This window comes from Schistocerca gregaria, chromosome 9 (genome assembly GCF_023897955.1).
Source record: "Schistocerca gregaria isolate iqSchGreg1 chromosome 9, iqSchGreg1.2, whole genome shotgun sequence".
Taxonomy (NCBI): domain Eukaryota; kingdom Metazoa; phylum Arthropoda; class Insecta; order Orthoptera; family Acrididae; genus Schistocerca; species Schistocerca gregaria.
Genome location: NC_064928.1, coordinates 245,379,351 through 245,393,890, shown reverse-complemented (window position 1 = coordinate 245,393,890; position 14,540 = coordinate 245,379,351). Strand labels below are relative to the sequence as shown.

The 14,540-nt window shown below is 45.5% G+C and overlaps 1 protein-coding gene across 4 annotated transcripts in view; it reads left to right on the top strand.

Moving 5' to 3' along the window:
* LOC126291658 (G-protein coupled receptor moody-like) overlaps positions 1-14,540 on the top strand; it is a 467,186-nt gene that overhangs the window by 390,734 nt on the left and 61,912 nt on the right. For all 4 annotated transcript variants that reach the window (XM_049985232.1, XM_049985233.1, XM_049985234.1 and 1 more), the window contains one exon: positions 13,787-13,957. In XM_049985232.1, coding sequence (XP_049841189.1) covers positions 13,787-13,957 — 171 coding nt within the window. The remainder of the gene's footprint in view (positions 1-13,786; positions 13,958-14,540) is intronic.

Below are 14,540 nucleotides of genomic sequence, written 5' to 3'. Positions count from 1 at the left end.
TTGTGTAATAATTCTCGCACTTATCACCTCTTGCAATCTTCAGAATTATGTGGATAATGTTTTTTTCTGAAAGTCAGCTGGTATATCGCCACTCATACATTCTTCCCACCAACGTAAATAGTCGTTTTGTAGCCATTATGAAAAGATAATTGCTTAAGTTAACAGAGATTTTATTACCGTACAAGAAATGAAAGAACAATTAAAAACAAATTGCAGGAACTACACAGCACCTAATGTAATCAGGGTTCTCTGTCCCATCAAGGTTATTTTTTCTGGTTTCTTGTTTCGTGTCGTCTTTCCTTTACCAGGTCATCAACTGATTTTTCAGCTACAGAGAGAAGCTGTGAATCTATTTTTCTCAAGATGTATTGTGTGAAATTTCGTGTCTTGAAGTTCATTCTCTCTAATACTTTCATCTTTCCTACGTTCCCAACATTAAGTACAAGATCTGCATCATAAATTGCAATTGTAACAACTGTAGCAATTGTATGCGTGAATTCATGGACTCATTTGGATTGATTAGTAGTTCAGGATCTGACAGAAACATGTAATTTGGTTTGACAACATCCAGGATACAATCTGGAAGCCTCTCCTTGTGAATGTAGCGGTTGTTACACCTCTGAGCCTGAAGATATTTGCACCAGCTAATGTGACACAGACAGTGAATGGGATGTCCATCTGTAGGCACCATGTGGAAATATGTAGCCCATTCTGAATTTCTAATGTCACTTACACTGGATAGTTTCCGTCTGACAGCCTTACCATTATACGCTATCAAATCTTTGTGAGTTTGTAGTGCCCACCAATGCTCTTTCGATCTACCAAATTTTTACCCTTCATATCACTGACAAGCTTCCTCACTCTAGAAGGCCATTCTCTTCTCAATGTGTCCAATGCAGCCTTCTAGATGCACGACGCGCAAGTTTGCTTGAAAGTAATCCTTCAAATCGCTGTTCATCGAGCTGTTACTGTAGTGTTGCTTCAAAAGTGGGCGTGGCAGGAAGATCGCGTCACATATTTAATTATTTTCAGGCCGTTCAGATGGTATTTTTTATTGAAACTTTGGGAACTTGAGTTTTACTAATAAATAAAAAATAATTTGCAAAGGAAACTTTCGGTCAATTGGACCGCGTGATTATAATTAATCTTTCCCTATTTAACACGTTATAACACGGGAACTAATTACCGTACGAGGACCAAATTTGGTAGCATTACTGTCAAGGACATGGGAAAGAGAAATAATGCAGAATCAATTCAATTAGTTTAAATGGCTCTGAGCACTATGGGACTTAAATTCTGGGGTCATCAGTCCCCTAGAACTTAGAACTACGTAAACCTAACTAACCTAAGGACATCACACACATCCATACCCGAGGCAGGATTCGAACCCGCGACCGTAGCGGTCGCACGGTTCCAGACTGTAGCGCCTTTAACCGCTTGGCCGCCCCGGCCGGGTCAATTCAATTGAAGCACTTTTAATGTGCTGCTACGGTACATCGTACCATTACATACCGGTCCCATCACTGCTACAATAGGGGCTCAATATGGTGCACATCAGTGCCCAGAAGAGTCTGAACGAAGCAATCCGTAGGTATGCTGGCTACCTCTCTTGATATGCTACGCTTCAGATCAGCGCATGTGTGAATGTTCCCCTGGTAAAGCCTGTCCTTCAGGTATCCCCACAACGGAGAGAGATCGGATGATCTAGCCGATGAAACAGTTGGAAACGATTGGTTGATAATTCGATCGCCTCCAAATGTATTTCGAAGGAGCAGGTGAACTTCATGAGAGATGTGCGGTGGTACCCCTACGTGCATGAAAACTTTTGAGCCCAATGCGTCTCTCTCCTGTAGGGCGGGTACGACATGCTGGCGAAGCATGTCGGAGAAACGCTGGCAGTCACACTGCACGTCTTTGGTCCTTGAGCGCCAACCTGTTCGAAAAAGTATGAACCAATGATGAACGTAGGCCTGAAGCCACACCATACGGTAACATGTTCACCATAGAGAGGAACTTCATGCACAGTGACTGGATGTGAAGATCCCCACACTCTGAAATTCTTTGCCCTCGCCTCACCCGTCTGAGAAAAATGAGCTTCGTTTGCCCATATGATAGTCCAGGGCCAGCCGTCGTGAACTTCAGTACACGCCAGAAAGTGGAGATGGAAGTCAACAAGTCGACGTGCGTCCTGTGGCGCAGGCTGCTGTACGATATGGATCTTGTCCATTATAATTATCCGGGCTGTTATGCCGTGGTCGGTCAATTCCCAGCGTGTCGTCTCCGACTGCCGGAGACATCTTCAAGGGCGTCCGTAGCTCGGTGAAAGGTCCGACACACCCACTGGCTCGCTACTGACTGCCGCTAAATTCCGTGTCCACGCGCTCCCGCGTCGCGGCGTGACGTCACGTGTTTTGAAAACGTCAGTGCAATTGGCCGCTGCCCGTCGCCGTCGATCGCCGTTGCCATCACCCAGTTGGCAATTCACACAGAATTCATCATCCGCTCACGGCATAACAGCCCGGATAATTACAATGGATATGATATTTCCGGCCGTGAAAGTCTACATTTTTTATATGAATCTTGTACGGATACCATTTTAGAGTGTTTCGAAGCACCGGCCAGGGGATGTTGAATTTTCGTGACAGAGCACGCGCTCTGGCTGACGATCGGGAATTGCGAGCAGCGTTGTCTGCCATAGCAACAGCGATTTCGTCAACCAACTGTGGTTGAGTCGTCCGACTCTTCCCGGAGCGAGACCCAGTTCTCCAATTGATTCGAAGTTGTTCATCATGGTCCTCACAGCACGTGGAAAAGAGGACGCTTCCGCAATCCTGTCAGGCGGCAATAGTCTTGAAGCACAACTACAGCATTAGCCATTTTGATAATAGAGCTTGATCAATAATGTCCTGCTCGTTGCGTCCAAGGTCATGATGACACGTCAACGAGTGGACGGCAGTTAGTCCGGTGTGGGAGAGAATGAATCACGATGACTGATCACGGCTGCTGGTGCGCATAGTTGGAACTGCAAATCATGCACCCCATACTCTGGACGTTAATGCTACCAAGTTTGGTACGCGTACGGTAATTAGTCCCCGTGTTAAAACGTGTTGTATAGGGAAAGTTTAATTGTAACCACCGGATATGAACGTCCCCCCTTAAAGCATTGGAGGTTTTCGGTAATTTAGAAAAGAGAAATCATTTGCCAATATTTTAACCACTCCAAACTGAAAGATGCTGATGAAGTCAATACAAGTAAAAAGATCGATATCGAAAGGAACAAATAATTTCGACGGTTTTTTCATATTGGCCGAAAATGACGTATGTTCTGTTATGTCATAACCAAGGTTAATTACGTAAGATTTTTAGGTTCAAGTTGAGAAGGAAGCGGTTTGGAAGATATGGCTCAAATGGCTCTGAGCACTATGGGATTTAACATCTGAGGTCATCAGTCCCCTAGAACTTAAAACTACTTAAACCTAACTAACCTAAGGACATCACACACATCCATGCCGGAGGCAGGATTCAAACTTGCGACCGCAGCGGTCGCGCGGTTCCAGACTGAAGCGCCTAGAACCCCCCGGCCACACCGGCCGGCGGTTTTGAAGATATCGAGTGTGTTACACATTACCGGATTTACATGAAACGGCGAGTCTTGCAGAACCGTACCGCACACGCCGCGTCAGGTGTAGTAGCAGGCTAGGAGGCAGTGGACGGTTAGCGCCTCCCCCCCCCCCCCTCCACCCACGCCAGGCACCTCGAGACGCCGGGCCGCCACTTGAGGGCGATTATCCGCCGGGCCGTGCTGCCGGGCTGCACCAGCGGCTAATGAAGGCGGCACGCCCACTCTTAAGTGGATGCCAATTAAGGCGCGGCAGCGGTCCGCTAAACGGCAGAGCAGAGCGCGGGCGAAGCAGGCACAGCGGTGGGGCGGCGACACCAGCGGCGGCTGCGTCCGACTGCCGCACAGTCGTGTACATTGCCGGAGAGGAAGCTAGTGCGCCCTTTCAGAGGTTTCCATTTCACTCGACTTCTACTGGTGCTACTGGGCATAAGCAGCACGTGAAATGATTACATTCACAGATCAATAGCACAAGCGGTTCTGAGGTAAGAAGTATCGGCCCACGCTAAAACATCCGTATCAGTACACGGCCTGGCCTCCACGAGTGGCAATGCAGGCGCTGACTCTGACACCCAGTCGATCGTACAGATGGCGAGTACTGTCCTGGGATTCGTCACGCCACGCCTGCTCCACGCGTTCACGTAGTTCTGTAAGAATTGTTGGTTCACGAGTCACTCCTCGTCTCATCGTACCCACACGTTCTCGATAGGAGACAAGTCAGAATACTGTGCCTGCCAGGGAACTTGCTGCACGTCTCGCAGAGCACGCTGGGTTTCACGGGCAATATGTGGACGAGCGCTATCCTGTTGGAACCACACACCACCTTCCTGTTGCAAGAACTGAAAAGAACGGGTCTGACGACATTCTGCACGTACCGAGCGCTCGTTAGCGCCCCCTCCAGAAACACCAGAGGTGAAGGATCGTAGCTTACCGAACAGCAGACCATAAGGCCTTTGGTCGGTCGATGTGTCTTCGCCGAACGCTCTTCACGAGACAGCTCTCTTCGGATGTAGTCGCGCACGTTGAAGCCGTGGCGTGGGTGGAAGGCGGGCCAGAGCTGTGCGTGCCCGTAGTCCCACTGCTAATAACGGGATGTCAATAGCCGGCCGTGGTGGCCGATCGGTTCTAGGCGCTTCAGTCTGGAACAGCGAAACCGCTACAGTCGCAGGTTCGAATCCTGCCTCGGGCACGGATGTGTGTGATGCCCTTAGGTTAGTTAGGTTTAAGTAGTTCTAAGTTCTAGGGGACTGGTGACCTGAAATGTTAAGTCCCATAGTGCTCAGAGCCATTTGAACCATTTTGAAGCGGATGTCAATACCTCGTGTTGACGCGTCTGGGCTCACAAGCCCCCTTACCTGTGCTTTGGTAGCTGTACGACCTGCCACTGCTGCCCTCACAATACGGCACTCGTGGAGGCCGTCTGTGCTGCTTTGACTACCGCAACCTCGTCCGCGGGTGTGAGAATGTTCACGCACCTGACCACTGATAGCATCGTAGTACAGCTGACGCACCACGTCGAACTCGTGTGGCAATTCTGGGAAAAGTGCATCCCGTCACTCGGAAGGCCACAATTTGACCCCTTTCAAAATCGTTCATTTGGCTGTAGGAAGCACGAGACCATCTCCGTATTACGGTTGCCTGCTTGCTTCACACGTCTGCGCCGCTCTGAGCCTTCTGGCTGTGACCACTCCCTGTCGAAGGGTAGGCAGAGATGGCGCCCTGGTAGCTGTGGCTGACGACTTTGAAACCATTATCAGTTCTCCTGCTACTCTCCAGGTGCCATATGCCGTCACCAGATCAAATCGACGTCCTCTTTGCAGGTGTGCTAACTGTTCTCCGGTAGTGTATATGAACAGCCATACTCGGCCCTCATGCTGCCAGCATCTGTTTGTCCTCCCCTGTTCCATTCGCGACTCACTCGTGGGAAGAATGCCAGTCGGCAAACTTCCGTATCAGCTCTAATTTCTCTTCATTTCATTCCTGACAGTGCCAGAATGGAGATGATATATGGTATAATGAACTTCGGAAAAACTTCAAACAGGCAAGATTGCTACGAAGTATTTACTTAGATGACCGGTTTCCGTAAGGCTATGTCACCACCCTCGGATCTATACGGACGGAACTACATTCACATGATGATAATTTTACAAAAAATGTAACGAAACATGGTTGGAATTCCATACATATTATAAAATTACATAGCTTCAACTTTTCAATTCATACGCTATTCGCCACCTGCCGGTTGTATCGTGTCATATCACTAACATATCTGTAAGGATCGTGGAACACAATGAACATCCAAATTACGTAATCAAAATAATTCTGTATACAAAACGTAAGATTAATGCGCCAGCTACCAGCGTTCCTGCTCATACCACAGCTGAATATACACTACGATGTCAAGGAAACGTAACACTGCGCCGTAAGTTCGCCAGGTGGCACTGCAGAAGTAGAATTTAAAAAATGGCTCTGAGCACTTGGGACTTAACATCTGAGGTCATCAGTCCCCTAGAACTTAGATCTACTTAAACCTAACTAACCTAACGACATCACACACATCCATGGCCGAGGCAGGATTCGAACCTGCGACCGTAGCGGTCGCGCGGTTCCAGACTGAAGCGCCTACAACCGCTCGGCCACACCGGCAAGTGAAATTTACAGTTGGTTCTTACGTGAGGCAAGGCGCATTTATACAGTCCTGAGAATTGTTATCGCATTAATTAAGAAAGCTGTACAATAACAAGAATTTGTTAAAATAATAATTAAAAAGGCTTTCAACGTAGTCGTCATTCTTTTCCGTTGCCCAAATCCCATCAGGGACTTGAGTGGTATTGTCCAAACACTTTCATAATTCTTCTGATATTGAATGGAAGTCCTAAAACAGTCTTAATAACATATAACTGGAACATCCTAACGTTCTGTGAGGCGCTATAGCAAACAATGAAGCTTTTTTTTATTTTTCTGTTCCATGATCGTTGCAGATACACTTGCGATATGACGCGATACAAAGGGTTGATGGCGGAGATGATACGAACTGTGAAGTTGAAAGTATGTAACTTTGGACTCGCCAACTGTATTTCGTTACAACTTTTGTAAAATTATTGTCCTGTCAATCTCGTTCTGTCCTGACAAATACGAAGATCGTAACGTAGTCTTATCAACGTTGAACTAAATACTTACTAGTGACTCTGGCTGTTTGGAGTTTTTTCGAAGTTCACTCTGCGATTTTTCTGCCGTCATCATTTCATTGCCTCGTTGTCGCACAAAAGATAACGCAGTGGATGACAGAAGGGGTTAAAGTTACCACAAGACATGGTAGGGTATAAGTGTGACTTAGTAGATGTACACACTACCCGTGAATGTAGATATCAGAGTCGGAAGTCTCTGTGAGAGGTGAAGCGGCCATCAGAGCGCATCAGCGTTGTTCTTGTTTAGTGCTGCTGCCGGGCCAGGCACTGTACGTGTGGGGTGTGAACAGCGTCACATGTTGTGTGATCACACTGAAGGATACGGAGATGCTGCGTACTCGTAAGAGAGAGCGTTATCATCTGGCAGGATTTGAAGACAGACCTTATTGCGCGAATCGTGCAATTTCCACATTTGTGACGCATTCGAATGTGACAGTGGTCCGATGTTGGACTGCACGGAAGCGTGCATACTCGTCCTCAGAGGCCCAGTCACCACATCCGACCATCAGAGGCGGAGGGAGAACTGTAATATTGTGCTCCGGCCGCATCGTAAAACACTCACATTTGCGCCTGCCGTCCAAGAACATCCTGTGTCATCCCTCACCTTCGGTGGAAAATAACAGCTCCCGGACTAGGAAATTACAAAGTTTTGAGAACATTTCTCGTGAAGAAACAGCGATCTTGGTAAAAGTACTTTAAAAATGTATTATAAACAGTATCGACCGCAATAAGACACTCCTTGCAGTATTACCGGGTTCGATTAGAATGAGACAATATTCAGATCATTTGTACCATGTTGGCAGGAGGCGACGGTGAACGGAGCTGCGGTTAGGACTCCACGAACGTCAACTGTAACTGTAAGGTGCGAATTATTATTTTGAAAAAGAAAGTTTTCTCTATTTCGTATGGCGCTTTACAGTGGTAATCGAAAAATAAATTTTCTTAAGAGGAAATTAACTGGAGGGCCGTTAGTTAAAAGAAGCAGCCAAGTAAAAAAAAAACGTTAAATACGCGGTACAGATAAATTTACCACTAAGAGGGACAGAAAATTAAGAATTCAAGATTTCGTCTAACCTGCTTTGATACCGCGGAGTGACCTGTCGGCGCACATCGTTTCTTGGCCGTATGCCGATCATTAACACTACGCGTTATGCACAGAAGAGCTGCCCGCAAACTGGGTTTACACATCGGCTTAACAGATCTCAGCGAGCCACGAGTGGATGCTACAAATTCGAACATCAGTGATGTTCGGCAGCGGCCAGCAAACGACGTGTCGGCAGTTTTGCATTTCTCCTAGCTGAAACATAGGAAAGTTGGCAGGTGAGGTTAATGCTGTCGAAATGAAACATTGGTAAACAATAACATTTGTTCATATATTGACGATACTTTTAAACAGTTGCTGTTGGTGTGGTCTTCAGTTCTGAGACTGGTTTGATGCAGCTCTCCATGCTACTCTACCCTGTGCAAGCTTCATCACCTCCCAGTACCTACTGCAACCAACATCCTTCTGAATCTGCTTAGTGTATTCATCTCTTGGTCTCCCTCGACGATTTGTACCCTCCACGCTGCCCTCCAATACTAAATCGGTGATCTCTTGATGCCTCAGAATATCTCCTACCAACCGACCCCTTCTTCTAGTCAAGTTGTGCCAGAAATTTCTCTTCTCCCCAACTCTATTCGATACCTCCTCATTAGTTATGCGATCAACCCATCTAATCTTCAGCATTCTTCTGTAGCACCACATTTCGAAAGCTTCTATTCTCTTCTTGTCCAAACTATTTATCGTCCACGTTTCACTTCCATACAAAGGCTACTCTCCATACAAATACTTTCAGAAACGACTTCTTGATACTTAAATCTACATTCGATGATAACAAATTTCTCTTCTTCAGAAACGCTTTGCTTGCCATTGCCAGTCTACATTTTATATTCTCTCTACTTCGACCATCATCAGTTATCTTGCTGCCCAAATAGCAAAACTCATTTACTACTTTAAGCGTCTAATTTCCTAATCTAATTCCCTCAGCATCACCCGATTTATTTCGTCTACATTCCTTTATCCTTGTTTTGTTTTTCTTGATGTTCACCTTTTAAGTAGATGAATACTTTATAAACCTTGAGAATATCTTTCAAGTACAACTGCCTGTTACGAAATCGTTCGAGAGAGCGATCGACAAGAGGGGAGAAACGAATACAGAGCGGGCCTCAGGAGAGAGCGAGGCAGACGCCGTTCGTGTTTATATACAATCAGACAACTGAAGGCAACTCTACTGTCATTTTCCCTCAGTCTCTTCCTGTTCCGGAAGCCTGTTTCGTGGAAAAATGTTCGAGAGACTTCGCTGAGCTCCTTTCCGGCGCGGCTGATCGCATAACATTTGATTGTTGACGCCGCTTGCGCTGCGTCTGACGCATTATTTGCAAATTAAAAAATACAATTGCTCTTTTTGCTAATTTTAACATCTTTATGCTCTCCACATTTAAGAATTATTACAATTTTACATTATAAGACGATTAAAACACGATACACGGAATTAATACAAAAATAAATTGTTTATTACGTAGGTTCACATGAATCATTATAGTTTTTTGGGGCTTAAGTTTATTTTGCAGATAAAAAGAAATGTTTCACGGTGGAGTATTAACACTAGCTCCGTTCACAGCCGCCACCTAACATAATGATATAAATGGTCTGAAGATGGCCACACTCTAACCACAACCAGTAATCAATGTATAAAGCACTCTGTCTTCAGGCCACGAGTGGCCTACCGGGACCATCCAACCGCCGTGTCATCCTCAATGGAGGATACGGATAGGAGGGGCGTGGGGTCAGCACACCGCTCTCCCGGTCGTTATGATGGTATTCTTGACCGAAGCCGCTACTGTTCGGTCGAGTAGCTCCTCAATTGGCATCACGAGGCTGAGTGCACCCCGGTGGCCTGGATGGTCACCCATCCAAGTGCCGACCACGTCCGACAGCGCTTAACTTCGGTGATCTCACGGGAACCGGTGTATCCACTGAGGCAAGACCGTTTCCCAGTAACCAACGTATAAGGAAATAAATGTCTTATTGCGGTCGAGGCTGTATTTCTTCAATTTTTGAAGTAGGGAGTTTCCGTCCCATCCATAGGCTGCCGTTAACGTCACAACACAAACAGCTGCGTTTGGAGGCGTCCCACGACCGGAAAGCATGGACTGCTAATGAATGGCGTCGCATCGTGTTCAGCAATAAGCAGCACCTTTCCCCGTTGTGTTACGGCGTGTGAGAAGAAGAGTACCTCTGTGGGCAAAAGCGAGTGAGGAAGTAGTCGGTGAGTGAGTGAGTATTATTTTGTAAGTTTACTCCTTTCTGTGTGACAACATTTATAGCCATTTGCTCCACATTATTTCCTTTTAAAACATGTAAGTGAGCTGTTAAGGTTGTCGTTGAGCGCCCGTAAACTACAAACACCCCCCCCCCCCCCCCCCCCACACACACACATCGCGTCGGCCAGTGTGGCAGTGAGAGCCGCAGCGGGTGTTAGTCCTGGCGTCATGATATGGGGAGCCAGCGGGTATGTCGTCAGCTCACGACCAGTAATGACTCAGGGAACTCTGACGCCTCAGCGATACGTCTCAGGCGTCATGGAGCCTCAACTGACAGTATGGTGTTGCCATTTTCCAACAGGATAACGCTCATCCACCTGTGCCACGTGTCTCTATGAACCATCTGCGCGATTTTGAGGTATGTCCGTGGCCAACAAGATCCCCAAATCTGGCCCAGAGAGAATATATGAGGAGCCAACCGAGACGTGAACTCCGTCCCAGAGCCAATATCCGAGATATTACAGACCATTTGACACCCTTCGCAACAGAATCAGTGCAGGCATGATGCAGTCCAAATATGGTGTGACGCTATACTGATGCATGCGCTCATGCTGCCAAGTTCCTATTAAATACTTTCTCATCATTGAAATAACTAACCCTGAAGTTTCATTTAGTTTTCTCCTCCTCTTGCAGGAACTTCACTTTTCTGTCATGCAGTGTATTTAGTCTATTAGAGTACTGGTCTTTTATTTCCTTGATTCTTTCGTCTCAGCGATACATTTCTGAATCGCCTCTATCCTTTTACTCCAGACAACACTCGCAAAATAAAAGGTGTATAAAAAAGAATCATCCGATTTTTAAAAAAATCATAGTAGTTATGTTATTTGAGATATGTGCGTAAACAACGTACTGTTCGAAAGAGCAAACGCTCGAGTTTCACGTGGTTCCCGCTAGGTAGCAGCAGTGTGTGCTCGCTTCAGTTCTACTAAAAATGGTACGAAGACTAGAGAAAGCGTTTTGCGCACTGCGGGTCACTAACAACTCTTCAGCGTGACTTTCGTACCAGCTATGGTGTGGACTCTCCTACAGCATTGAGCATTAGACGACGGCATGAACAATTCCGAGAAACAGATTGTTTGTGTAAAGACAAATCGCCGGGCCGTCCCCGAGTGTCTGAGACAGACGTCGAACGCATTCGCCATAGTTCCATAAGGAGTTCGCAGAAACCCGTTCAGCTCAACAGCTCAACATGCTCCCGAACTCCTTCTGGCGTGTGTTGCGTCGACGTTTACACATGAAACCATAGAAAACTCAGGTACTGCAAACTCTTCGTGAAGGTGGCAAACAACAACGTGTGGAGTTCTGTAATTTCGTTTTTGGGAAGATGGATGACGACAGTTTTCTTCCACGCTTAGTGTTTAGTAACGACGCAACATTCTATTTAAATGGAAAGGTGAACCGTCATAACGACAAATGGGGTACAGCACAACCATATGAAGTTGTACAACATGAGAGGGACTCTCCAAAATTTAATGTATTTTGTGCAGTTTCAAGGGGAAAAGGTGTATAGTCCATTTCTCTTTGCCGAGAACACTGTTACAGAAGGTACGTATCTCGATATGCTTGAGAACTTTCTTTCTCCTTAGCTGTAGACTGATTCGAACGACTTCATTTACCAACAGGCCGCGGTGGTCTCGCGGTTCTAGGCGCTCAGTCCGGCGCCGTGCGACTGCGCCGGTCGTAGGTTCGAATCCTGCCTCGGGCATGGATGTGTGTGATGTCCTTAGGTTAGTTAGGTTTAATTAGTTCTAAGTTCTAGGCGACTGATGACCACATATGTTAAGTCGCATAGTGCTCAGAACCATTTGAACCATTTACCAACAGTATGGGGAATCACAACACTGGCATCTGGAAGTGAGGGAATTTTTAAATCAAAGGATTACTAAACGATGGATCGATCGCACTGAACCAAATGATTCAGCCTTACATTACTGGCCTCCAGTATCACTGGACCTGACTGTACGTGATTATCTCTTGTGGGAGTTTATAAAAGACGATGTCCCTCTGTTACAAACAACAACCAATGAACTGAAACATTGCATAACAGCAGCTGTGGAAACTGTAACTCAAGACTTGTTCGCTGGATTGTGGGAACAATTTGAATACGGTATTGGCGTACGCCGTGCGTCTCAAAGGCGTAGATTGAACAAATATGAAAAAGTGTAAAAAAAATTGGAGTTCGCAGTTCACAAAAAAATTATTTTATATATTTATTAGTTTCAGAAATATAGACGTGCCAAATCGTGATTCTTTTTGACACATTCTGTATTATTCATGGACTGAGTAAGGAAAGAGATTTATAAATCGGACTGGTGTCCAGTCCACAGATACAGATTTACTGATGACAGTGTCAGCGTATTAGCTGTCGTTAAGAAAACCCTCAATTAGATACTCTGCCCTGTTACGTTTTAATATTTTCAACCTCATTAATTAGCTACCGGAGGTGGGCTAAAACTGGAGAGCAAGCATTGTAGCATAATACATGAGACAAATCTTCCGGTTGCACTGGACGCATTCTTGATCGCCGCTATCCCACTACCCGAAGTGAATGCAGTCGAGGCAGGTCCCTTCAGATCATCTTTTGGATGGGAGTATTTCAGATTTAAGCTAAATGTCACACTTTTAAGCAAAATGTGTGATCATTCGCTGAAAATATGAATTTATCAAAACCAGCTAAATTTCAGTCGATTTTCTCCCGAACAGTCTTCTGATGTATTTATTTCAGTTAATGACAACGAAAATATGAGGACTCTTAAGGAGCAGAACAACAGTACGGAATTGAAGTGCTGAGGAGAAACTGCGAAAACAGACAGTATTATTTTAGTGGACTGTATTTACTAATTGAGTAAGTGATAGCTGTCAGTTTGGTTCGAGACTTGTACACTTTCGTAGCTGATAATTAAATGAGAATGTTCCCATTTCTTCCGTTGTTTTGCCCTATCTGTAAACGTCAAAGCAGGAAATTCCTTGCCGAGCCTCGTGGTAAACCGGAATGTCGCAGGATCGAATCCCCATAAGTCCAAAAATGTTTTCCTGTCTGCCTTAACCTAGTATTCACCTCTCAATGATATGAAGATTCGCCAAGAACGATCTGTGGTTCGTATTCCATGATTTCCAGGTTCCCTATGGCGATTAGATTGCTGGGTATGTTGGGCACACGCAAGTCGTCAAAGTGGCGTGCAATTCAAAGGGTAATTGAGTCACACGGAATCATTAATTATTATGATGAGATAGCAAATTATCTGAGTCATTGCAAAGCAGCTGTCTAACTCATATTTAGCCTTGAAATCAGCTTGCAACGTGTTTCAGGTGGCCCACTATGGCCAGACTCAATACTTTGTTACATCTCCTGTTTTACGGGGTGCTGACTTTGTAGTTTAATCTCTCTCTCTCTCTCTCTCTCTTTGTATCTCTTTCACCTCCTCTTTCTCTCTCACTCTTCTTCCCATTTCTCCACCTCACTCACCTCTCTGTCTTCTTTGTCTCTCATGCTTTCACCCCTCCTGCCCCTCACTCTTCCTCTTCATTTCCGCCGCCTCCTCACCCCTGTCTAACTCCCTCTTTGCTCCTGACACCGCCCGGCTCCACTGCTGACTTGCTGCGCCTCTGCTCGCAGCCTGTGCGTGGCGGACCTGGTGTTCTGCGCGCTGGTGCTGCCGTTCAGCGCGTCGCGCTTCGTGTCGGGCACGTGGGTGCACGGCGACCAACTTTGCCAGCTGTTCCCGCTGATGCGCTATGGCAACGTGGGCGTCTCGCTGCTCTCCATCGCCATGATCACCATCAACAGGTCAGTGTCTCAACTATGTTCCCTCACCCACTTCGACGACTTTCGCTGGCGTGGGAAAGATGTCCTGCTTGTATTCATTTTTTGAGTCCTGCATTGCACTATTCACAAGGCTTTTCATAACATATCTCGATGGTATTGAATGTGAACTATACGAATATTATGGCTAAGTTTCACCCTGTTCTGCCAAGCACTGTTTTTGGTCACATTTATACAACAATATCAGGTACACAATCATCTCACGGATACAATGATCTCAAATACACGATGGTCCCATAAATATGATGATCTCACATAGATAGTATCACGCAAGTAATGATCTCAGATAAATTATGGTGTCAGGTAAATTATAATTTTCCCTGAATTATGATCTCAAATAAATAATGATCTCAAATAAATAATGATCTCAAATAAATAATGATCTCAAATAAATAATGATGTCAAATAAATAATGATGTCAAATAAATAATGATCTCAAATAAATAATGATCTCAAATAAATAATGATTTCAGGTAAATAAGTATCTGATGTAAATAAGTACCACAGGTAAATAAGTGTCACAGGTAAATAAGTGTCACAGGTAAAT